Source organism: Acinonyx jubatus, chromosome D3, assembly GCF_027475565.1.
Source record: "Acinonyx jubatus isolate Ajub_Pintada_27869175 chromosome D3, VMU_Ajub_asm_v1.0, whole genome shotgun sequence".
NCBI classification, from domain to species: Eukaryota; Metazoa; Chordata; class Mammalia; order Carnivora; family Felidae; genus Acinonyx; species Acinonyx jubatus.
This window is the reverse complement of record NC_069392.1, coordinates 16,671,395-16,696,178: the sequence shown is the minus strand read 5'-3', so window position 1 is coordinate 16,696,178 and position 24,784 is coordinate 16,671,395. Positions and strand designations below refer to the sequence as shown.

Sequence of the window (24,784 nt, the reverse complement as noted above, 5' to 3'; positions counted from 1 at the left end):
CTGATTATTTTTACATAACAAAAAATATTTTCCTTGATCTTCTTCATACTAATTTTTAGTAATTTGATATTTCTTTGTGTTACTACTCTTATTCTACTTTTGTTGGACATGTAGATGGTTAAAGTGACCATCTTTTTATTTTTATGTGTTCTGTGGCTGGTTGAATTATATCCTTAAGTCAAATATCTGAAAGTTGAAATACTTTGCCAGAGAGTATGAGCTAGCTATTACTACATATATATTGCCATATTGTTTTCCAGAAAGGGTATAGCAATTATACAGTTGGACAAATTTTTTTTTTTCAACGTTTTTATTTATTTTTGGGACAGAGAGAGACAGAGCATGAATGGGGGAGGGGCAGAGAGAGAGGGAGACACAGAATCGGAAACAGGCTCCAGGCTCTGAGCCATCAGCCCAGAGCCTGACGCGGGGCTCGAACTCACGGACCGCGAGATCGTGACCTGGCTGAAGTCGGACGCTTAACCGACTGCGCCACCCAGGCGCCCCCGATTGGATAAATTTTAAACAAAATTCTATGTAATAAGTATACCATGGAATTAGATCATATAGATGGAAAGGATTTCGCCAGTCAACCTTCGTATTTTACAAATAGGGAAACTGAAGCCCAACAAGATGAAGTAACTTGACAAAGATTACACAACTAGTTGGTAACAGACTCTGGATTGGAACCCAGCTCCTGATGCTTCTGGTCCAATACCTTGTGTCTTTTATACTTCAATGCATTTCTGCAAAAAGTAAATCATAATGCCTTTAATTACACATTTAAATTGACCTCAAAAATAAAAATAAATAAATTGACCTCACTGAATAAGTTTGAAAGTGTTTTCTTCTGTTTCGTGGAAAAGATTGTGCAAAATTTTGTTATTTCTTCTTTGTGTATTTGATAGAACTCACCAGTAAAGCCATCTAAAGTTGGGCTTTTCTTTGTGGGAAAAGATTGTTTCTGTTTTTTCCTACTTTGTTCACTACTTTTTTTTTTAAGTATTGGTAAGGGCTTAAAAATTTTTTTCATTGTGATAAAATATACATAACAATTTACTGTCTTAACCATTTTGAAGTATACAGTTCAGTAGCAGATTTGAGGGTTTTTTAATACCCATTATTGTACTTTTATTTTTTATTATTTTTTTATGTTGATTTTTTTTTGAGAGAGAGACACAGAATCCGAAGCAGACTCCAGGCTCTGAATTGTTAGCACAGAGCCCAGCGCAGGGCACGAACACACCAACAGTGAGATCATGACCAGGAGCTGTCCATTATTTTACTTTTATTATGACTGTTTTAATACTTGGGTGTGAAATGATACCTCATTGTGGCTTTGATTGCATTTCCCCAATAATTCCAATTAAAATGTTGAAAAGATGTTGGGCATCTTTTCATGTGCTTATTGGCCACATACTTTTTTTCTTTGGTGAAATGTCTATTCAGATCTTTGGCCATTTTTAAATTGGGTTATTTTTCTTATACTGAATTGTAACAGTTCTTTAAATATTCTGGATACAAGTTCTCTGTCAGTCGTAGGATTTGCAAATGTTTCCTCCCGGTCTCTGGTTTGCCTTTTCATTTTCTTCATACTGTCTTTCAAAGTATAAATGTCTTGGGGCACCTGGGTGGCTCAGTTGGTTAAGCATCTGACTTCGGCTCAGGTCACGATCTCATGGCTCATGGGTTTGAGCCCCGCATCAGGCTCTGTGAGTGCTGATAACTCAGAGCCTGGAACCTGCTTCAGATTCGGTGTCTCCCTCTCTTTCCACCTCTCCCTCACTTGCGCTGTCTCTCTCAAAAATAAACATTTAAAAAATCAAAGTGTGAACATCTTTGATTCTGATAAAGTGAACCCTACCAATTTTTTGTTTGATGGATCATGTTTTTTGGTATTGTAGCAAAAAAGTCTTTTCCTAATCCACGGACACAAAGAGTTTCTCGTATTTTCTTTAAGAAGTTTTCTAGTTTTACTGCTTACATTTAAGTCCATAATTCATGTGAGTTAATTTTTCTGTGTGGCATGAAGTACAAATAAATCTAAATTCATCTTATGAACATGGCTGTCCAGTTGTGCCGTCACCATTTGTTGAAAAAGCTGTCCTTCACCCCATCAAATTGCTTCGGCACCACTGTGAAAACACAGTTGACCATAAATGGAAGGATTCATCGCTGGATTCCCATTTCTGTGCTTTGGTCTATAGGTCTTTTCTTAGGCCAGTACCACAGGTCTTGATTGCTGTAGCTTTTATAGTAAGTGTTGAACTCCAGTAGTGTAAGTCTTACAACTTAGTTCTTTTTCAAAATTCCAAATACTCTAGGTCTTTTGGATTTCCATAAAAATTTATATTTAACTGGTCAATTTCTACCAAAAAAACATTCTGCTGGAGGTTTGCAGGTATTGTGGATCTACAGATCAATCCAAGAAGAATGGCTGTCTTCATAATAGTGAATCTTCTAGTTCAGGACCTGAAATGTCTCTCCATTTATTTAGATCTTTAGTTTTACTTAGTAATGCTCTGTAATTTTCAGTGCACAATGCTTGTACTTCTTTTGTTAAGTATTTCATTCTTTTGATGTTCCTGAGTATTTCCAGTGTTCCTAAGTACTCCTTTTTTCTTGGATTCATTTTTGGATTTTTCATTGCTAAGCATGTAGAAGTGCAGTTGACTTTTTGTATATTGATGTGGTATCCTGTAGCTTTGATGAACTCATTTGTTACTGCTAGTAGTTTTTTTGTGTACAGACTCCTTAGGGTTTTCTACACACAGGATAACATGGTCTGCAAATAAAGACGGTTTTGCTTCTTTTCATATCTGAATGCCTTTAATTTTTCCTCCTCCTCCTTTTTTCCCCCTTCTCCTTTTTTCCCCCTTCTTGTATAGGATAGAACCTCCAGTACAGTGTTGAATAGAAAGTGACAAGAGCACACATCCTTCTTTACCTTGTTCCTGATCTTAAGGGGAGAGCATTTAATTGTTCACCATTAAGTATAGTGTTTGCTGTAGGTTTTCATCAATGCTTTTTATCAGGTTGAGGAAATTTCCTCCTGTTTCTAGTTTGTGGAAAGTTTTTATCACGAATGGATTTTGTCATATATATACCATATATATGTATGTGTATATATATATATATATATATATATATACACACATATATATATCATGTGTATGTGTGTATGTACATATATATGATGTATGTATATATGTTTAAAGAAGATACAGAATGAATTAGTATATCATTCTTGTCACAAGAGCATGAGGACCAAGGTAGCTGGAAGACACACAGGGCTTTTTTTTTTTTTTTTGAGAGAGAGGGAGAGAGAGAGAGAGAGAGAGAGCGCGCGCGCGCGCACACACACATGCCACGGCACAAACGCAGGCCAGCAGGGGAGGGTCAGATGGAGAGGGAGAGAATGAATTCCAAGCAGGCTCCACACTCTGCCCTGAGCCTGATGTGAGGCTCATTCTCACGACTGTGAGATCATGACCTGAGTCAAAATCAAATCAGGAGTCGGAGGCTTAACCAGCTAAGCCACCCAGGCGCCCCTGGTCATATATTTTTATTATATATATGATATATGTATCATATATCATATATACAATTATATATATCTATATATATGATTTGTGTCTGTATTCATGAGGGATATTGGTCTGTACTTATTATGTCTTCTTATAACTTTGGTACTTGGAAAATATTGGCCTCATTGAATGAGTTGGAAAGTGTTTCTTCTATTCCTTGAAAAGATTGTGTAGAACTGTATTGTTTCTTCAAGTATTTGATAGAGTTTAACTGTCTAAAGCTAGGCATTTCTTTGTGGGAAAATTTTTTTGGTTTCGTTTTTTTCCCGCTTGGCTCACTAGTTTATTCCTTCCCCATCCCCCGGCCCCTTTTTTAAGTATTGGTAAGGTGTGGGGTTTTTTTAACAGCTTTATTGAGATATATATATATATATATATATATATATATATATATATAGTGTAAAATTCTTCTATGTAAAGTGTACAATTCAGTGGTTTTAGTATGTCTACAAAGTTGTGCAATTATCACCAATTTTAGAGCAATTTTATTATACCAAAGGAAACCTTGTACCCATTAGTAGTCATTACCCTTTGCTCTCTCTCTTGCTCTAGCCAACTGCTAATCTGTTTTCTGTCTTTTATATAGATATGCCTATCCTGGAAATTTCAATTTAAGTAGAATCTTGCAGTACGTGACCTTTTGTGACTGGCTTCTTTCACTTAGCATAATGTTTTAAAGTTTATTCACGTTGTAGCATGTGTCAGTACTTCATTCCTTTTTATTGCCCGATAATACTCTCTTTTGCTAATCCACGCATCAATTGATAGACATTTATGTTTCCACATTGGGCTGCTATGAATATTCATGTACAAGTTTGTGTGGGGACATAAGTCATCATTTCTCTTGAGTAGATACCTATGACTGGAATTGCTGGGTCATATGGCAACTCTATTTTTTTAACATTTGGAGAAACTGCCACTGTTTTTCAGAGGAGCTGCATCATTTTACATTCCTACCAGCAATGTATGAAGGCTCCAATTTCTGTTATTATCTGTTTTGATTATAGATACTGTATTCTGTTTTGGTGGATATGAAGTGTATTTCGCTGTGGTTTTGATTTGCATTTCCTTAGTGGCTCATGATGTTGAGCATCTTTTCATGCTTATTTACCATATGTGTGTCCTCTGTAGTGAAGTGTCTATTCAAATCTTTTGCCCATTTTAAAATTACATTGTCTTCTTATTACTGATTTGAGAATTCTTTATATATTGTGGGTACAAGTCCTTTATCAGATCAACGCTTGCAAAGAGTTTCTCTTGGCCTGTGGGTTTGTCTTTTCACTTTCTGTATGTCTACAATTTTTATATTTTCCTGATAGAGTGAGATAAAATATCACTCTTTAGCAATAATTTTTGTCTTAAAAGTCTTAAACTGTCTGATGTCAGTATAACCATTCCAGCTCTCTTATGGTTGTGTGTGGGAAGATTTTTAATTACTAATTTTATTTCTTCTTATACGTCTACTTGCATTTTCTGTTTCTTCTTGAATCAGTTTTGGTAATTTGTGTCTTTCTAGGTTTTGTGCATCTTTTCTAAATTATCTCATTTATTGGCATTAGCTTGTTCACATTGCTCATGTATAATTAATTTTTATTGGTCGGTAGTAATGTTCCCTCTTTCATTTTTTTATTGTAGTCACTTGTATCTTGGTTTTTTTTTCCCCCTTGGTCAGTCTAGCTGAAGGCTCTCAATTTTGATCTTTTCAAAGAAACAACTTTTGGTTTCATTAATTTTTCTTTATTTTTTTTCTATTTTCTAATTTCATTGATTTCTACTCTAATTTTTATTATTTTCTTCTTTCTGCTTGCTTTGGGTTTAGTTTGTGCTCCTTTTCCTAGTTGCTTAAGGTGAAAGCTGAAGTTAGTGATTTGAAACCTTTCTTCTTTTTTTAAGTTAGGCGATTAAAGCTGCAAATTTCCCTCTAAGCATTGCTTTAACTGCATCCCATACATTTTATTATGTTGTATTTTCATATCATTCAATTAAAGATACTTTGTAATTTCCCTGGTGATTGTTTTCTTTGACCCATGGGTTCTTTATAAGGATGTTGGTTACTTTCCTACTATTGGGGGATATCTCAAAATTCTCTCTTTGAAAGGAATTTTAAGAGCCTAATTCAATTCCATTGTGGTCAGAGAGATACTTTTTATGATTTCAGTCCGTTTAAATTTATTGAGACTTGTTTTATGGCCTAGCATATGATCTGTCCTGAAGAATGTTCCATGTGCAATTAAAAATCAGCCTTCAACAGAGGGTTGAGAGCAGGAAGTGCCATAATCTGGTTTGTGTTTTAGAAAGATTGTTCTGGATTCTCTATGAGAAATAGCTTGTTGGGTAAGGAGAGAAAGTGACATAAAGGAAGCAGTGCCCTAGTATAAACAAGAAATGATGATGGCTTTAATGTTTTGTTTGCTTGGGTTTTTTTTTTTTTTTTTAATTTTTTTTTTTTAACATTTATTTATTTTTGAGACAGAGAGAGACAGAGCATGAACGGGGGGAGGGCCAGAGAGAGAGGGAGACACAGAATCTGAAGCAGGCTCCAGGCTCTGAGCTGTCAGCTCAGAGCCCGACGCGGGGCTCGAACTCACGGACCGTGAGATCATGAACTGAGCTGAAGTCAGATGCTTAACTGACTGAGCCACCCACGAGCCCCAAGAAATGATGGTGGCTTTAACTAGGTTAATAGTGGTGGAGTGAAATGTCAGTGGGTTTAGGACATGATTGCTGATAGAATGGATAGTGTGTGTGTGAGAGGAGGCAAGGAAGCCTCCAAGGTGTATGGCCTAAACAACTGGATCCAACGATGACGTAGTTTCTGAGATGGAAAGCTCTGTAAAAGAAGCTGATTTTTCATGGAAACTTGATCTACAAAGCAGATACAATTTGTCAAGAGACTGATGTTCGTTCTAGTTTGGCTCTTCCCAAACTGTTTAATTTGGGGTAAATTAAACTTAACCTCTGCAGACCCCATCTGGAAGATTGTTACTTCATTAATTACAAGTATTACTTTAATTTATAACAATAATAGTGTCATATTAACTATACTTTGACTGTAATGCTCTCTCTCTTTAAGCTTCCAGAGGGAGTTGTAAGTATATTTTAGTAGTGCTTAACCAAACGTATTTTTACAATAAAATTTCACATCTCTTTGTTTCTAAGTATTTAATAAACAAGCAATACTGTAATTATTGCTCTGGTAGATCAAAACTTGTTAAATGTTAGCAGTTTCATGTAGTTCAACCTGATAGATTCTTTTTACTCATTGACCTAGGGTCACGTAAGGGTGTTTATGCCTCTTCTCAAACACATCTCTTTGTGATAATAGAAGTGAGAATTGAAATATGAGGTAAAATCAGTAGCAAAGCAATTTCCTTGATTTTTGCTTTCACATAAATGCAGGATAGCTGGTTGAAGAACTGGCCTGTGACTTATTTCAACATAGATTCCTTGATGAAAATATTTACAGAGACTTCTCCATTGAGGCGTAGCCAGTTGGGTACCCTGTGGGTTCTGCATGATGCTTCATAGCCCACTTGCTGTCTGACTTCCACCTTTGGGTTTTCTACAGCTTAGATGCTTTTTAATTATTGTGAGTTGATGTCTCTTGCTTGCGTGAGCAGGTTGGGTAGAGATGTGTGGTTTCTGTTGGCTGTTAATAAATTTTTACTTTGACATTGACTATATTAAAGAAATCTGATGAAGATGAAGAAAATAGCTAATATTTTACTAAGCATTTATGTGACAGGTACAGTGCTAAATGTGTTACATAAAGTCTTGTTTAATCCTCATATTAATTCAACAAGATAGATATTGGTTTTTTCTTTTTAATGTTTATTTATTTTTGAGAGAGAGCAGACACCTGAGAGGGAGAGAGGCAGAAAGAGAAAGAACCCCAAACAGGCTCCATGGCATCAGCACAGAGCCCTACATGGGGCTCGAACTCACAAACCCTGAGATCATGCCCTGAGCTGAAATCAAGAGTTGGATCTTAACCGACTGAGCCACCCAGGTGCCGCAAGATAGATATTGATATTCCCATTTTACAAATGAGGAAACTGGTCCCAAAAATGTTAAGTAGTAATGTAGTAAGTGATGGAGCTGGGATTTAAGTACTTTACTGCTTTTGGCCATTGAGAACAATAACAAAATTTCATTTCTGAACCAAATACATTGATCTCGTAGTAAAGCCCGAAGGAATGAGAAGCTTTCTTATAAATCCCTTTTTGGTGAATTTTTTTTTCTTCTTTAGCAGTGGTCTTCAGGCTTTATTGTGCATCAAAATCACCTGGAGAAGATTGCTTCACTGGGCTTCACCTGGGGGCCCAGGACCCAAGCCTGTTCAAGTGGCCTGCACAACACACTTTCTGGAAACTTTCTTGACTTTCTAAGTCATTAGTTCTTAATTGCTGATAGCATTTTCAGGGCCCATTCATTAATATGTTATTTACCCTTTACAGGTCTATTTGAAACTCTCCAGATGTCTCAGAGTTTTTCCCTTTTGCTAAAAAAAAAAAAAAAAAAAATTCCCCTCCAGGCTTCATTTTTGAGCTGTCCTTGATGGTATGCCACCACCTACTCTTGAAATTTTCTCCTCTCTTAGCTTCCGTGATTCACTTTTATGCTACCCTCCATAGACAAGCACAAAAAATGTTTCTTGAATTTGAATAGAACTGTGTCTGTATTGCCCCCAGCTACTCGACCAAATATTTTCATATCTCCCCTGAGACCATAAAAATATGTTATTTGCTCAGTTAAATTACCACATTTTATTATTTTTTAAATTGTATTTTAGAGAATGTGTGTGAGCAGAGGAGAAGGGCAGAGGGAGAGAGGGAGAGAATCTTAAGCAGAGATGGACACAGGGCTCAGTCCCACAACCCCGGGATCATGACCTGAGCCAAAATCAAGAGTTGGGTGCTCAACCAAGTGAGCCCTCCAGGTGTCCCCACATTTTATTTATTAAAAGCTGTGAAGACATGGTGAATATCATAAAATTTAGGATAAAAGATTTGTCAGTTGTACTGGTTATTTCCCATCAGGCTTTCACGTTTTTAAGTACAGAGGGGAAAACTATACCGCAAAACACCAGATTCTAAAAGCCAAAATAAATCCTCAGTTTAGGAATCCTTATGTTTGCCATCCCGTGGCTGAGCTCTGCTGGATTTCCTAAATTACTTCAACTGACACCTGTCTCTCCTTAGTCTTTCCAGCTACTCAGAAAAAACATAGCATAATTACTCATCTAATCAGTATGTCCCTGAAGAGTTAGACAAACTATAGAAGAGCATTAACAGAAGGAGAGAGACAGAGAGAGAATACGAACTTCTAACTGCAGCTCATTACTGGCAAGACACTTGACTTCTGTCCCGTCAGGAATCATAGAAAAATAACAGGTTTGAGATAGATCTTAAAAAATCAAAAGGGAGATATACTTTATTTCCTCTCTCCCTAAATAATTATATATTTATCTATAATCTCTAAAGTTGGCTATATGAAGGAATAATGAAACTTCTATAACTGCAGGGTAACTACTACCTTTTAAAGACCTTGGGGCACCTGGGTGGCTCAGTCAGTTGAGCGTCCGACTTCAGCTCAGGGCATGGTCTTGCAGTTCGTGAGTTTGAGCCCCGTGTCGGGCTCTGTGCTAATAGACAGCTCAAAGCCTGGAGCCTGCTTCAGATTCTGTGTCTCTCTCTCTCTTCCCCTCCTCTGCTCATGCTCTGCCTGTCTCTGTCTCTCAAAAACAAATAAATGTTAAAAAAAACAAAAAACAACAAAAAACAGGACCTGTGCTTTCTTTAAAAAAAAAAATTTTTTTTTTTAATGTTTATTTTTGAGAGAGAGAGAGACAGCATGAGCGAGGGAGAAATAGAACTTGAAGCAGACTCCAGGCTCTGAGCTGTCAGCACAGGGGCTCGAACTCACAGACTGTGAGATCATGACCTGAGCCGAAGTCAGATGCTTAACTGACTAAACCACCCAGGCGCCCCATACCTGTGCTCTCTTTAATGACAAAGCAGTTTATTTGCTTATACCCTAACCTGGTCTAGGAAGACAATGTCATCAGGTTAATGAGACTACAGAGATAATAAGAAATGTACTTTCTATGATTGTGTTGCCCTTCAAACTAAACGTGTATAATTGTAAAATCAGACCAGGTTAACAAAAACAAGTCCCACCATGCTTGACAGTGTCAGAATGTGTGTTTATCACACAATGGTGTGTGATGTTTTACCTTCTGAGCTGCTTGTTGCCTTCTCAGAGCCTGTCCTACTTTAAGAAAACGTCCTATACAGAAATCTGACTTATCAGGTAATGTAGGAAACGGTTATGTGTACATTGTAATGTATATGGACAAGTTCCTTGATATATTTAACAATTTCATCAACTCTTTTAAAAAATACCATAAAATATAGGGTAGGATGCGGTATATTTTTCCATTTATAAAAACCACTGAGTTTTTTAGGAACACACACTTAGCTTAAATCCAGTTCAACCATATAGTGTTTACCCTGACCAAGTGCATTCTCTCCTTCATTGCACCTGCTTCTACTATTAGGATGATCAAAAAACGTGGTATTCTTAAAGTAAAATATTAAGATAAAAAGTTCCCATTTTCTTCTCCAGTATTCACAGTGTACTCTGTTATCAGAATTCAAATGAATGAACAAATGTAACTCAGTAAATACATTCTCGGCTCCGTTTTGCTTCCTGCGATTGTCTGTTTTTGCTCTGCCCTGTTCAAAAGGATTTCAGACCATTCGCTGTTTTCCAAGTTGTGATGAGATAAGGTAAATTAAAATGGGGCCAAAGAAAAGAAAAAGTATGGGTGGAAACAGAGAGCCAGAAATAATTCTAAAAATGCAAACCATATTGGCCAACACCTTTACTACTGGTTGTCCACAAATACCACAGTAAGCTTTCTAGCAGCCAACTTTCAGAAGAACAAAAAAAACTTCACAGTGCCTTTGGATAAAAAGAACCCAGTTCAGGTGAGTTGCATCTGTTCTTGGTCTTAAGATCAGACAGACCTTTATCCTGAAGGTCCTCAAAAAGAGGATGCAGCTTTGAGTTTTGTAGCATTTCACAGTAAGCACTCAAATGTTTGTTGAATGAATTATAGTGCCCTTCAATATAAGCTAGTGGCATTTCATGAAAATACATTTCAGCAACAGTAATTTTGCCAAAATTAGAAGCACACAGGGGCGCCTGGGTGGCTCAGTCGGTTGAGCGACTGACCAGCTCAGGTCATGATCTCCTGGTTTGTGAGTTCAAGCCCCACATCGGGCTCTGTGCTGACAGCCCAGAACCTGGAGCCTGCTTCTGATTCTGTGTCTCTCTCTGCCCCTCCCCCACTCGTGCTCTGTCTCTGTCTCAGAAATGAATAAACATTAAAAAAAAAAAAAAAAGGCACACAGTCAGCAGCAGAAAGTGGTGGTCCAGATTGCTAGCTTACGCTCGTCTAATATTATGTTTTAGAATATCTAGAGAAATGAATGGGTTGTTAGTTCATCAACTGATTACTCCTGAGTATTGATCTCTTGATAAATGTTGGCAGCAGTCTAGACATGTAGTCTGTTGCCGGCTGAATATAGACCTCTTCGTCTTAACAGTGCTCACAGCACATTTGTACCTTCATCAGAACCAAGGAACCTAAAAAGGCCTAACGACAAGCCCATCTTTCCCCTTATGCTGGGCAAGCAGTGGGAAGTTCCCACAGGCCTAGGACTTTGCTCAGAAAATCCTGTATAATCCAGTCCAGTACATAAAGACATGAGTAGTTGATTTCCTAAAGTTCTGTTCCTTATAGCTGAGTTAGCTTTAGTCCAAAAAATTTAGAGCAAATACGATGACCAGATCTCCACCTTAGCCAAAATAAAATCTTTTAAAGCTCTCAGGGAATATTAAACCACTTCCTGATGTAGTGTCTGTGATATATTGTGTTGTACATCAAAGTGACCCCAAAAAGGCACACTTAGGATTATACTTATACACTAATTTAAATTGGAAGAACCTTGATCGGTGGTTGTTCGTTCGTTCGTTCTTTTTCTTTCTTCCTTTCTTTTATCTTTATCTTAGAGAGAGAGACAGAGTGTGAGCAGGGGAGGAACAGAGAGACAGGGAGACACAGAATCTGAAGCAGGCTCCAGGCTCTGAGCTGTCAGCACAGAGCCTGACGCAGGGCTCGAACTCACAAACCATGAGATCATGACCTGAGCCGAAGTCGGATGCTCAACTGGCTGAGCCACCCAGGCGCCCCTGTTGTTCTTCTGACACTAATTAACTGGCAGGCTCAGTTGTCAGTTGAACCCCACCCAATTCAAGATAAAACCATATCATCTGCTTATAAAAGGTTGCTTGTCTTAATATTTCTCTGTAACAAGGCAGGATATATGCAGTTCATCCAAAAATGATATTGGATCACATTAACTCAAGGAGAAATACTGTGTAGTTATTTTTTTTTTAATGAGAAAAAGCAGTATGTATTGATGTAAAAGGATGCCCTTGACGTACTATTGAATGCAAGCTTAATTTGTGAAATAATATTAATCCTCATTTTTAAAAAAGGCAATTTTATACCAAGTGCATTTATTTCTGGAGATTATTTCTAGAGATTATGGGAATCCATTATTTTGTACCTTTTTCTATCATTTGAGGCTTTTTGGTAATCATATATATTCTCCCCCCCCCAAAAAAATAGATGTTCATTTGTTTTAGAAGGGAAGATAATATATAGCCGAGGCAAGGTGTACAGTGAGAACCTTGGTTTCCTTAACCATGTAGGGATAGTAATAGAGCATCTTTGTATTAGTTTGCTACAACTGCCATAACAAAGTAACACGGACTGGGTGACTTAAAAAACAGAAATGTATTCCTGGAGGCCAAAAGTCCAAGATCAAGGTGTCGGCAGGGTTGGTTTCATTCTGAAACAGCTTATAGATTACTGTCTTCATATGTAGATGGTGCTCTTCCCCTGGCCTTCTGTGTGTGCATGTGTCTGGTCAGTCTCTCTTACCTAATGTCCTCCTCTTATAAAGACACCAATTATATTGGATTAGCGCCCATCCTATCTACCCCCATTTTAATTTAATTACCTCTTTAAATGCTCTGTCTCCAAATACAGTCAACATTACTAATTATAGTTATTCTGTGAAACAAAAGAAATCTTGCCTATAAAGCAGTTACATAATTAGCCTGACAGTATAAGCTCAGTAAAGGTGAACTATTATCATTATTTTAACCTTTAGGAAGTTTTCAGTTTCCTAGGCAAAAGACCATCTCTTCTACCTGGATTCTTAGTAGTAGATTCTTGGTGTAGCTTCTTTGCAAGCATCAATAACTGGAAATTTGTCTGCCTCCTACAGCTTGACCCATAACTATTTCCTGTTCAGTCATAGTTGATGATAAGGCAACTAACAATAGCAAATAATATGCTATAATTTAGATGGCTTTTTCTGTGATGGTAGATGGTTGTCTGTGATGAAATAGCAATAGCTCAAGTCTTTCAGTGAGTATTTAAACATTGGTTTCAGTAACCCAGACTTAGGTTAAGTGAATAGCCCACATACAGTTTGGCTGGAATGTCTAGTAATAACATCATGATGAGTTAATGTATGTTATTGTGTAGTAATAACAGTAAAATTGGGATGGCAGGGAGAGAGAGGAGAAGAGTGAAGGGTAGTCTTTTATGAAGATGGAATAAACTGTTCTAGATCCAGCCAAGCAGTTTCATGTCTATAGAGTTAATAGAGATTACCAAGTAAGGCAGGATAAAGGCCCAAAATTCAGAATGGTCCCTGGATAGCTCAGGAGGCAGAGTCTTCAGCAAAGACTTTACTTAAACTGCTTAAGTTGGTTGTTAGCTATACGGTATGGGTAACTCTTATTGGACTTCAGTCACAGTGGCTTGGAATCTGTTAAACCCAGGTTCATTGATCTTGTTTTGTAAAGCTACAATACATGAACCTCCTGTTTGAGCAAATGTGTGGGGGCCCACCACTTCATCTAACCAACTTCATTCTGTTTTGTGTAGTAGTCACCCACGGTCTGCCTCTAAGGATCAGGCAGTGCTTGATTTTAGCTAAGTGTATTTGAGGCAATAAGAAATTCAGAGTAAGCTTCAGATTATATGACATGCTTGCTGACTCTGCACCCCACCACACCACCACCCCAGTACCTCATTAGTCTGTCTAAAGCTTTCACGTCCTTTGCAACAGTTCTTAAATTGGGTTCTACGAAAATGGAACAGTTAAAACTGGTTTTAAGGTAACCACAGCCTACCAGTGTTTGAAAAGAAGAGGAATCCTTGTCTTAAAACAGCCAGGATAGGGGCACCTAGGTGGCTCAGTCAGTTAAGCATCCAACTGCAGCTCAAGTCATGTTCTTGCAGTTTGTGGGTTTGAGCCCTGCACTTGACTCTGTGCTGACAGCTGGAGCCTGGAGCCTGCTTCGGATTCTGTGTCTCCCTCTCTCTCTCTGCCTCTCCCCGACTTGTGCTTACCCTCTCGGTCTTTCTCAAAAATAAATAAATAAACACTTACAAAAAAAAAAAAAAAAGCCAGGATAGAGTCTTAAATAGTCCTCAGTTAGTAAAAATTGAACTAGACTTAGATACTACCCCTAAGCCTATCTGGCAGTACTCTCAGCACCCTGTTTCATTTACCCAGTCTTAAGACAGAGGCTCTGTACCAGCTGTGCCTAGGGTCAAATCAGAGATGACTGGCAACTTTCCAGTCCAGACATCAATATATAATGCCAGCAGAAAGCATAGGAGAAGCTAACTATGCCTGCTAGCCAGTCCCAGTGGTAGAGATGGGGGTTAACAATTTCTGTAAATTTACTATGCTGTCTCCAGGATTCTGAGAACCAGACTGTGCATAGTAAATGTTGTTGTCAATCCATTCATAAGTGAATCTGAAAAATGCAGTTTAAATTATTACAGGTCTTTTCCAAAGCATGCCCACAAGGAAGAAGCAGTCTTCATATCCCCGTGGCTCCACACAGGCCCTCATGACTTGCACCACCAGTCTTAGAGTTTAACTGTCCACAAATCGTTAGCACTTCCACGAGAAACATGAATTAAAGTTTAAAAACCATAGAAATGAAACCGTATACTGAAAACTAGGGCAGGTGTCTTAGCAGGGGAAATAGATGCAAAACATTATGTCCAGTTTGTTGTGGAACTAAACAGATTGACAGGGTAAAGTTTGTCCCCAGAGCCAGTCCTGTAGCAATGACCAGGGCTGACTGAGGTGAGAACAACCCGTATACTTGCTAATCTCTGTTAAAGTGTCTTCCTCTGATTGCCAGAGAAATAGAAGCCCCCAGTATTAGATAGGAAAAGATGAATGTTCCAAAATACAGGGCCTTTTTTTTTTTTTTTTTAATTAAAAACTCCCAGGAAGGCCAACACATCAGAGTCCTGACTGTATTCAGAAGAGGAGTGTTAGCCATATTTTAGGGAGTCTATCACATCTATATACATACGTATATAGTCTCCTTTGGTCTTATGGGAGAATTTGTCACCCATTAGAGCTGCCCTTCCAGTGGGACAGTTTGCTAAGCAACTAATTAGCCAAGTTTACAGAGGACCAGGGTGAAAGGTACCTAACTAGTCAATACTCCACAGGCTTTTCTAGGCAGGCCACCAATTCTAACTGAAGTCATAACCAATTGAGGCTTCTTCAGCACCAGTAACAGATAAGGGAGTTTTAGACAGTGGTTGATAGAACAGGAAGCCAAATGGCAAAGTCAAACTATTACAGTAGGAGGCAGATTTCCTGTATCTAGCAAATTTTGAGTTGTAAGCGTAGGAAACTATAAAGTGAAGAACATTTCGAGTACCACCTGAGCCTCATGGTTTGGTTAAGAGTCCCTTCCAGGAAGAATTCTGACCTCTCCAAGACCGCATCCTGTATTCTTCCTAAAAAGACAAGGTTCCAGTACCTCAACAATGTTCTAGTACCTCAAGGACTTAAAAACAGCATGAATAAGAATAAAAGGGGACCTCTCCTTCACTTCAAAATCTGCTCAGTTTGGAACCTGAATATTTAAAAGAACTACCTAGAAGCACTTCTGCTTCCAGCCAAGATGGAGTAACAGGAACTGGACTTACTATCCCACCTGAAATAATGATTTCTAAGATACTGTTCATCAGACAACAAAGGACAAATCCTGAGAGATGATAAACTATTTTTCTAGCTGTATTAAGATAGTCCTCTCTGTCCTCTTCACCTCCAGAAAAGTTGAATTGATAGTAACAGAGTTGAGTGGTAGTACCAGAGGCTGGAAGGTGGGGGAAAGAGGAGAGACTGATGAAAGATCTAGGATGAATAAGTTCTAGAGACCTAATGTACGTTGTGGTGACTATAGTTAATAATAATGTATTTATATACTTAAAATTTGCTTAGAGAGTAGATCTCAGGTATTCTGACCATGAAAAAAGGTAATTATGGGAGGCAGTGGGTATATTAATGAGTTTTATTGTGGTAATTGTTTCATAGTGTATATACACACCAAAACATCATGTTGTGTACAGTAAATAGTACAGTTTTTACTAATCAGAAACAAATTTAAGAAAAAGGGAACACATTAAAGACAATTTGTAGGAGAAACATTCCCTGCCTGGTGGAGACAGAGCTGGGAGTCTAGAAAGCCTGAGGCAGCCAGAGTTAATAGGACAGAGTATGAAAGACAAGAGCAACAAACAGAGAAAGTCCCAGAGATCTGCAGGTGCACTCCTTGAGCATTCATCAGGTATCAATCAGTGCGTGCATGTGAGGAAATCACCTAAGGCTAAGGAAGGAATAATGTGAAGGGGTTAAAAGAGTACCTGCTCCTGTCAGCCAGATTGGAAAACTGTATGACTCACGTGGCATTCGGTAGGGTAAAACTCACAATATCTGGAGTACAAAGATGACCAGGCAACAAAGAAAAAGGAGAACATGACCAATGATGGAAATAATCAAAACCAACCCAGAACTGACACATGTATGTTGGAATTAGCAGAGAAATACATCAAACCTGTTACTATAAGTTATATTCCATCTGTACAAAAAAGTTAGATAGATACAGATGGAAGATGTTTTAAAATACCCAAATCAAGCCTCTGGAGAGGAAAACAACGATGTCTGAGACCAAAAATACACCGAATGGGCACTCAGTGGCAGCCACCGCTCAGACCAGACTCTGCAGGCTCATGTACTTCACTCTGCTTCCTCTGCAACCATGTCTGACAAACCCGATATGGCTGATAGGGAGAAATTCAAGAAGTCAGACTGAAGAATATAGAAACGCAAAATCTACTTCCTTCAAAAGAAACAGCTAACCAGAAGAAGCAAGCAGGCAAAATGTAGTGAAGTGTGCACTAACAATATGCACTGTACATTCCACAAGCATTGCCTACTTATTCTGCTGCTTCTAGCTCTTTAACTTTGTGAATTGTAAAGAATTTGGATCAAGTTTAAATGCTGCCCCTTTTCACATCAAAGAATCGATGGCTGGGGCACCTGGGTAGCTCAGTCAGTTAAGTGTCTGACTTCAGCTCGGGTCATAATCTCGCAGTCTGTAGGTTTGAACCCCGTGTCTGTGCTGTAAACACAGAGCTTGGAGCCTGCTTCTGATTCTGTGTCTCCCTCTTTCTCTGCCCCTCCCCTGCTTGCACTCTGTCTCAAAAAATAAGTAAACATTAAAAAAAAAAAGGGGGCGCCTGGGTGGCTCAGTCGGTTAAGCCTCCAACTTCGGCTCAGGTCATAATCTTGTGATTTGTGAGTTTGAGCCCCACGTCGGGCTCTATGCTGACAGCTCAGAGCCTGGAACCTGCTTCAGATTCTATGTCTCCCTCTCTCTCTGCTCCTCCCCTACTCAAGCTCTGTCTCTCTGGGTCTCTCAATAATAAATAAATGTTAAAAAAAAAAAAAAAAGAATCTAGGACTACTGACGACAAAGGCCACACCTCCCATCTGCCTCTCTGGCTGGCAGGAAAGGAAAAGAACTTGCATGTTGGTGACGGAAGAAGCTAGCTGGGACAACAGTGAAATCGAGAGTAAAATTCAAGCTTTCCAAGATGTCCCGCAGGCTGTAAAATGCAGTTGCATCAGAGCATTATTTTTTTGTTCAAATTATTTTAACTACTAGAATGCACAATTTTTTTAATGTGTAAATAAAAAGTTTTAAAACCTGAAAAAAATACACTGGATGAGATTAACAGCAATTAGACATTACAGAAGAAAAGATTAATGAACTTGAAGTCACAGTGACAGAAAATATCCAAAATGAAATAGAGAAAAGAGGGGGAAATTGTTCTTAATGGAAAGAGTGTCTTTGACCTATCATTGAACATCAAAGAAGAACCTCCAGTGGGCTAATATATGGGTAATTGGGGTCTCTACAAGAGAGAAGAAAGGGAAGGAAAGAAAAATACTTGAAGGGGCACCTGAGTGACTAAGTCAGCTAAGCATCTGACTTCAGCTCAGGTCATGATCTCACAGTTGGTGGGTTCTAGCCCCGCATTGGGCTCTCTGCTATCAGCACAGCCCGCTTCGGATCCTCTGTCCCCCTCACCCGCTCACACTCTACCTCTCTCTCTCTCAAAAATAAATAAACATTGGGGCGCCTGGGTGGCTCAGTCGGTTGAGCGTCCGACCTCAGCTTAGGTCACGATCTCGCGGTCTGTGAGTTCGAGCCCCGCGTCCGGCTCTGGGCTGATGGCTCAGAGCCTGGAGCCTGCTTCCGATTCTGTGTCTCCCTCTCTCTCTGTCCCTCCCCCATTCATGCTCTGTCTCTCTCTGTCTCAAAAATAAATAAATGTTAAATAAACAAACATTAAAAAAAAATACTTGAAGAGTTAGTGGCCAGAATTTTTCCAAACTTGAAATAAACTATAACCCACTGCTCTAAGGAGCTTAATAAACCCATAGTACAGGAAACATGAAGAAAACTACTCCAAGGCCCATCATAAGTCACTCAAAACCAGTCATAAAAGAGAAAATCCAAAGGAGCCAGAGGTGGATGGGGGGGCAGGGTGGGAGTAGGCAGAAGAACACATTACACAGAGAGGAACAAAAATAAGGGTGAATACTGGATTTCTCACTGAGAATAATATAAATGAGAAGACCGTGGAACAACAGCTTTAAAGTACAGAAAGGAAAAACCATCAACATAAAATTCTGTGTTGACAAATTTTGTTGACAAAAGTATCTTTCAAAAATTAAGGCAAAATAAAGCTGTTTTTGGATACCCAAAACCTGAAACATTTATCACCAACCACTTTCCATTATAAGAAGTGTGAAAGGAAGTACTTCAAACACATTAAAAATTGTACCAGCTGAAAGTCTGGATTTACACAAAAGGAATAAAGATCACCAGAAGTGGTAACAACATTGATAAGTATAAAATAATTTTTTCTTATTATTTAAAACTTTTTAGAATATAATTGACTATATAAACAAAATTAACAATATATTGTGGAATTTGTAGCATAACATGTAAAAGTAAAACGCATGGTAATAGTACAAAGATTGAGTGAGTAACAAATGTGAACTGTTGTCAGGTTTTTATACTGTACGTAAAGTACCATAATATAACTTGAAGGTACACTGTATTGGTTAAAGATGTTTAATATAAATGTTATAGCAACCACTAAAATAAAAGAACGAGTACAGATAATAAGACAACAAAAGCGATAAAACAGAATCATTAAAAATACTGTATTAATCCAAAAGAAGTTAGATAAAGGAGAACAGCAAAAAATACAAATAGCAACATGATAGTCTCAAATCTAATCATAACAATAATCACGTAAAATGAAATTGGCCTAAACACTACAATCAGAAGGCAACAATTATCAGATTGAATTAAAATGCATGATCCAATTACATGGTGCTTACAAGAAGCAGATATGAAGCCAGAAAAAGATTTAAAGTAAAAGGTTGGGGAAGGATATACCTTATAATCATCAAAAGAAAGCTAGAATAACTATGTTAATACCAGACAAAAGCTGCTTTCAGAGCAAGGAATATTTACAGACAAGGCTATTTCATAATGATAAAGGGGTCAATTAAACAACAAGACGTAATAATCCTAAATGTTTATGCATCTCATAAAAGATCCTCAAAATACATGAAGCAAAAATTGATAGAACTTCAAGGAGAAATAAAACGGGTGCCTGAGTGGCTCACTCGGTTGAGTGTCCGACTTTGGCTTAGGTTGTGATCTCGCGGTTTGTGAATTCAGCCCCCCACATTGGGTGCCCTTTTGTCAGCCTGTCAGCGCAGAGCCCACTTTGGATCGTCTGCTCCTCCCCCACTTGTGCTGTCCCCAAAATAAATGTTAAGAAATCCACAAGTGTAGCTGAAGATTTCAGTACCTCTCAGTATTCGATAAAACAAGTTGTCAGGAAATCAGTAAGGATATAGTGGCTTGAATAGTATTCTCCACCAACTTCACCTAATTGGCATTCATAGAACACTCCCTTCAACCGGAAAATATGCATTCTTCTCAAGTGCCCATGGAACATTTACCAGTTTAGAACATATCTGGGGACGTACAATAAGTCTCAGTAAGTGGATACTAAGCATACAAAGTATGATCTCTGATCTCTGTTAATTAGCGGGGGGCTGCCATAACAAAATACTACAGGCTGGGTAGCTTAAACAACAGAAAATTACTATTTTTTTTACAGTTCTGGAGGCTGGAAATCCAAGGTCAGGGTGCCAGCAGGATTGGGTTTTGGTGAGCACTCTTCCGGCTTGCAGAAAGACCCCTTCTTGCTGTGTGGTCACATGGTCTTTCCTCAGTGTGTGCCCACTCAGCAGGCTCTCTGGTATTTCTTCTCAGAAGGATACTAATTCTGTCATGAGGGCCCCACCCTCATGACCTCAACAGAATTACATCCCAAAGACCCAGTCGCCAAATACCATCATACTAGGTGTTAGGGCTTCAACAAATGAACTTTTGGGGGTTAGAGAATGACACATTCAGTCCCTAACAGATCACAGTTGAATCAGATTAGAAATCAATAGCAGAAAGATGTCTAGAAAATTCCCAGATATTTTAAAACAAAAATAACACTTCCATGCATCAAAAAAGAAGTCATGTAGCAAAACGGAAAATACTGTGCATGAAAAGAAAGTGAAAAACACTAATTTTATGGAATTTTGCAAAAGCAGTACTCAGAGGAGGGATTACAGTTCTAAATGCCTGGATTAGAATAGAAGAAAAAGGTGTCAATGATCTAAACTTTAAACTTAATAAACTAGGTGGGGTGAGGGGGGGTGCAAATTGAAACCAGTTTAGTAAATGGACAAAAGGTAAGAATGAAGATCAAAGCCAAAATAAGTGAATTATTTTCTCTAGGGGTAGAGAAAAATCAGTGAAACCAAAAGCTAATTTTTAAAGACCAATAGAAGTTGGTAAATCTCTAGCCAGGCTATGGGACACCTGAGTGGCTCAGTCAGTTAAGCATCTAACTATTGGTTTTTGGCTCAGGGCATGACCTCACAGTTTCATGAGTTCAAGCCCCGCATTGGGCTCTGTACTAATGGTGTGGAGCCTGCTTGGCATTCTCTCTCTCTCTCTCTCTCTCTCTCTCTCTCTCTGTCCCACTCCCTTATTCATGCTGTCTCTGTCTCTCTCAAAATAAATAAACTTAAAAAAAAAAATTTTTTTTTAACCCTAGTCAGACTAATCAGGAAAAAGAGAAAACCTAAAACCAGTATCAGGAACGAGAGAAGTGATGTTACTAGAACCTACGGGTATTGCAAAGATAATAAGGGCCTACTATCAACAACTTAATGCCAGTAAATCTGACAACTTAAATGAAATGGACCGATTCTTTGAAAGACACACTCTGCTAAAGCTCACTTAAGAAGAAATCGATAACCTGAATAGCCTCATATTTATTAAAGAAATTGAAAATTGTCAGACTGGCTTCCAAAGTATCTGCACCAGTTTCCATTCCCACCAGTGATGTCTTTGCTGACACTTGGTTATTATCTGACTTTCTGCTTATAGCCATCGTCCTGGGTATGAAGTGGCATCTCATTTTGCTTTGATTTGTATTTCCCTGATGACTAATGATGTGAAAAGTCTTTTCATGTGCTTATTGGCCATTTGCATAGCTTCTTTGGAGAAGTATTTATTCAGATCCTTTGTTTATTGTTTAATTGGGTTGTCTTTTTATTATTGAATTGTAGGAGTTCTTTATGTGTTCTAAATACAAGGCCCTGGGGCGCCTGGGTGGCGCAGTCGGTTAAGCGTCCGACTTCAGCCAGGTCACGATCTCGCGGTCCGTGGGTTCGGGCCCCGCGTCGGGCTCTGGGCTGATGGCTTAGAGCCTGGAGCCTGTTTCTGATTCTGTGTCTCCCTCTCTCTCTGCCCCTCCCCCATTCATGCTCTGTCTCTCTCTGTCCCAAAAAAATAAACGTTGAAAAAAAAAATAAATACAAGGCCCTTAACAGACGTATAAGAGCAGATATTTTCTCCCATCCTTTGGGTTAGAGACTTTTTTGATAGTGTCCTTGAAGCACAAGTTTTAAATTTTGATGAAGTCCAATTTATCAATTTTTTGCTTGTATCTTTGGCATCATGTGTAAGAATCTACTTCCCAATCCAAGATTACAAAGATTTATTCTTATGTTTCACCTAAGAATTTTATAGTTTTAGCCCCCAAATAATTAAAATTACTTAAAATTAAATGTAGAATTCAGTTCCTGTTGCACTCCCACGTATTCAGTGCTCATGTGGCTAATGTCTACCCAGTTCAGATACAGAACATTTCCATCATTGCAGGAAGTTCTTTAGGGCACAAACACCTTAGAGTAACATAGTAGTTGAAGATGAGCTAAGGACTTAAATAGTTTACAAAAAAGGAAAAAATGAGTGAGCTCACATACACAAAATTGTTTAGTAGTTAAAGAACGCTAACTTAAGAGATTGCATTGTTCATTCCCCAGCTGGACAATGACCACTTCCTTCATGTCTTGACATGGAAATCATGCCAGTGTTGACTCCCCAGCCCACCCTATTTAAAATTTCAAATCTAGTCTTTTCATTTCCTGCATTTTCTCATTAGCTGTTACCATTAATACCCATTTAACTTACTTGTTTATTGTTGGCATCCCCCTCTGTGAATGTACAATCCATGAAAACTTGTCTTACGCACTATTTATCACCCCTCCACTGCCTAGAGCAGTCCTATATATGGCAGAAATTCAAGTGTATGCTGTTGTTAAATGAAAGCTGACAGGGTATAGAGAAGATGCTTTCATACACTGCTACAGAGAGCAAATTGGTATAACTTTGTTGGAGCAGTTGTGTAGTATGTTAAAGTCTCAAAATTGTGCTTGCCCTTTGACCCAACATTTCTCTTTCTAGGTATTTATCATAAGTAGGTAATTAAGGATGTGCACGGAGATGTGTCTGGAAGATCAGCCACGTGGAATGCTTTTAATCTTCAGTCAGGAGAATTCTTGAACTGACATATTGGAAGGGATGTAGATGGTTTTTCCAAAATGTACCAACAAGAACTGTTTTGCAGAGTTGTTCAAAAGAGACCTTCCTATCTTCCCTGATGCCTTCCATGTTAAAATATTATCTCATAACAGACTTTTCTGACCTCATTTCTTAAGCAAAATTAAAACTTGCCTATACATTTTTCCACAGGTCCCTTAATATGGACTTTGAAAATCAAGATAAGGAGAAAGACAATAGCAGTTCTACTGGGTCTTTCAATGGCAACAGCACCAATAATAGTAAGGCCTTTTATGTCAATTAACTTTCATACATGCACTGGGCTTCATTTGATTGTTTCTATAACCCAAGGTAATTTACTGGGGTTAAGGATTTGTTTGGTGTAATAATAAAATCTAATCTGTATGGTAGAATTTGTAAAAATGCTTACATTCTGAATCTGAACTACAGATTTCTTGTGTACTTTGTGTACTGCTTTTAACTCATGCCTGAAAGCTTACTGCTGAGATTCTTTATTTTCTTAAAAATAAGTAGGAAAATAGGTATCCGCCTGCTTAAGACTTCATTTAAATCCTTTGGTGAGGTTGATAGTTTTGTATGTGTTGATCATAAATTCACTCAGTGGTTCTTGAAGATAGTTACTTCTGAAGTACTTGTAAAGCTAAGTATTGTGGCAACCTGATAATAAAGCTTGCTTTATAAAAAATAGAAGTGTGCTATATGGCAAATGTTTAGCAGCATTGTTTATTGTGGCCAAAAAGTAGAAACAGCTCAAAGATCAATAAAGTAGTGGGTGGAGAAAGTATCCACACGAAGGAATACTGTTGAGCGTTAACAAGAATGAGGTGCTGGTAGATGCCACGACGTGGATGCACTTCAAGACATTATGAAAGGAGCCGTACAGGAAAGGCTGCGTATTGTGCGAGTCCACGTGTATGAAATTTCCAAAAAGGCAAATATGGAGAGACAGAAAGTAGATTTGTAGTTATGTGGCAAGTACTGTACAGTGAAGATGGATGAATATATATAAGTTGTGCCTCAGTAGAGTTATATAAAATTGGTGACGTTTATTATAAAGAGAACTGAATTATAAATAGACTTGATTTGTTAAGAGCTTGATGCTGGGTTCCTATCATGCACTTTATTAGATGTGTATTTTTTAGATATTCTATCATATATATATATATATATATATATATATATATACACACACACACACACACACACACTTTTTAATGTTTATTTACTTTTGAGAGAGAAAGAAAGAACACAAGTAGGGGAGGGGCAGAGAGAGAGGGAGACAGAATCCAAAGGAGGCTCCAGGCTCTGGGCTGTCAGCACAGAGCCCGACGCGGGGCTCGAACCCATGAACTGTGAGATCATAACCTGAGCTAAAGTTGGATCCTTTACCAACTGAGCCACCGAGGTGCCCCTGGATATTCTGTTACATATTTTGAAAGCTGCAGAAGTACAAGAGATTGCACCCAAGCTGTCACATAGGCATTGTGGCCAAAGTACTTTCTCAAGTGTTAATAAAGTACTGAGACGGAGATAGCAAATACCACTTCCTGTCCCTAGAGCAGGTACTTCCTCTCACAGACCCTTACCATAGCCTTAGAATACTTCTGAATCAGCATCTACTATCAGTAGATCAGAATACACACTAGAGATGAAGTGATTTTGACATCCATGTACAAAGAGAGTAAAGAGGCAAGTCAGGGTGAGCC

General features: G+C 38.4%; 1 protein-coding gene and 1 pseudogene across 2 annotated transcripts in view; both read left to right on the top strand.

Annotated features, from left to right (window-relative positions):
- The window catches only part of SPPL3 (signal peptide peptidase like 3), a 138,012-nt gene that overhangs the window by 88,984 nt on the left and 24,244 nt on the right, over window positions 1-24,784 (top strand). Inside the window, exons 2-3 of one of the 2 annotated variants that reach the window (XM_027043981.2) lie at window positions 8,789-8,932; window positions 23,250-23,338. In XM_027043981.2, coding sequence (XP_026899782.1) covers window positions 23,260-23,338 — 79 coding nt within the window. In that variant the 5' untranslated portion in view covers window positions 8,789-8,932; window positions 23,250-23,259. The remainder of the gene's footprint in view (window positions 1-8,788; window positions 8,933-23,249; window positions 23,339-24,784) is intronic. The other variant, XM_027043980.2, reaches the window with a different exon arrangement.
- LOC128312451 (thymosin beta-4-like) lies at window positions 11,671-21,229 on the top strand (annotated as a pseudogene).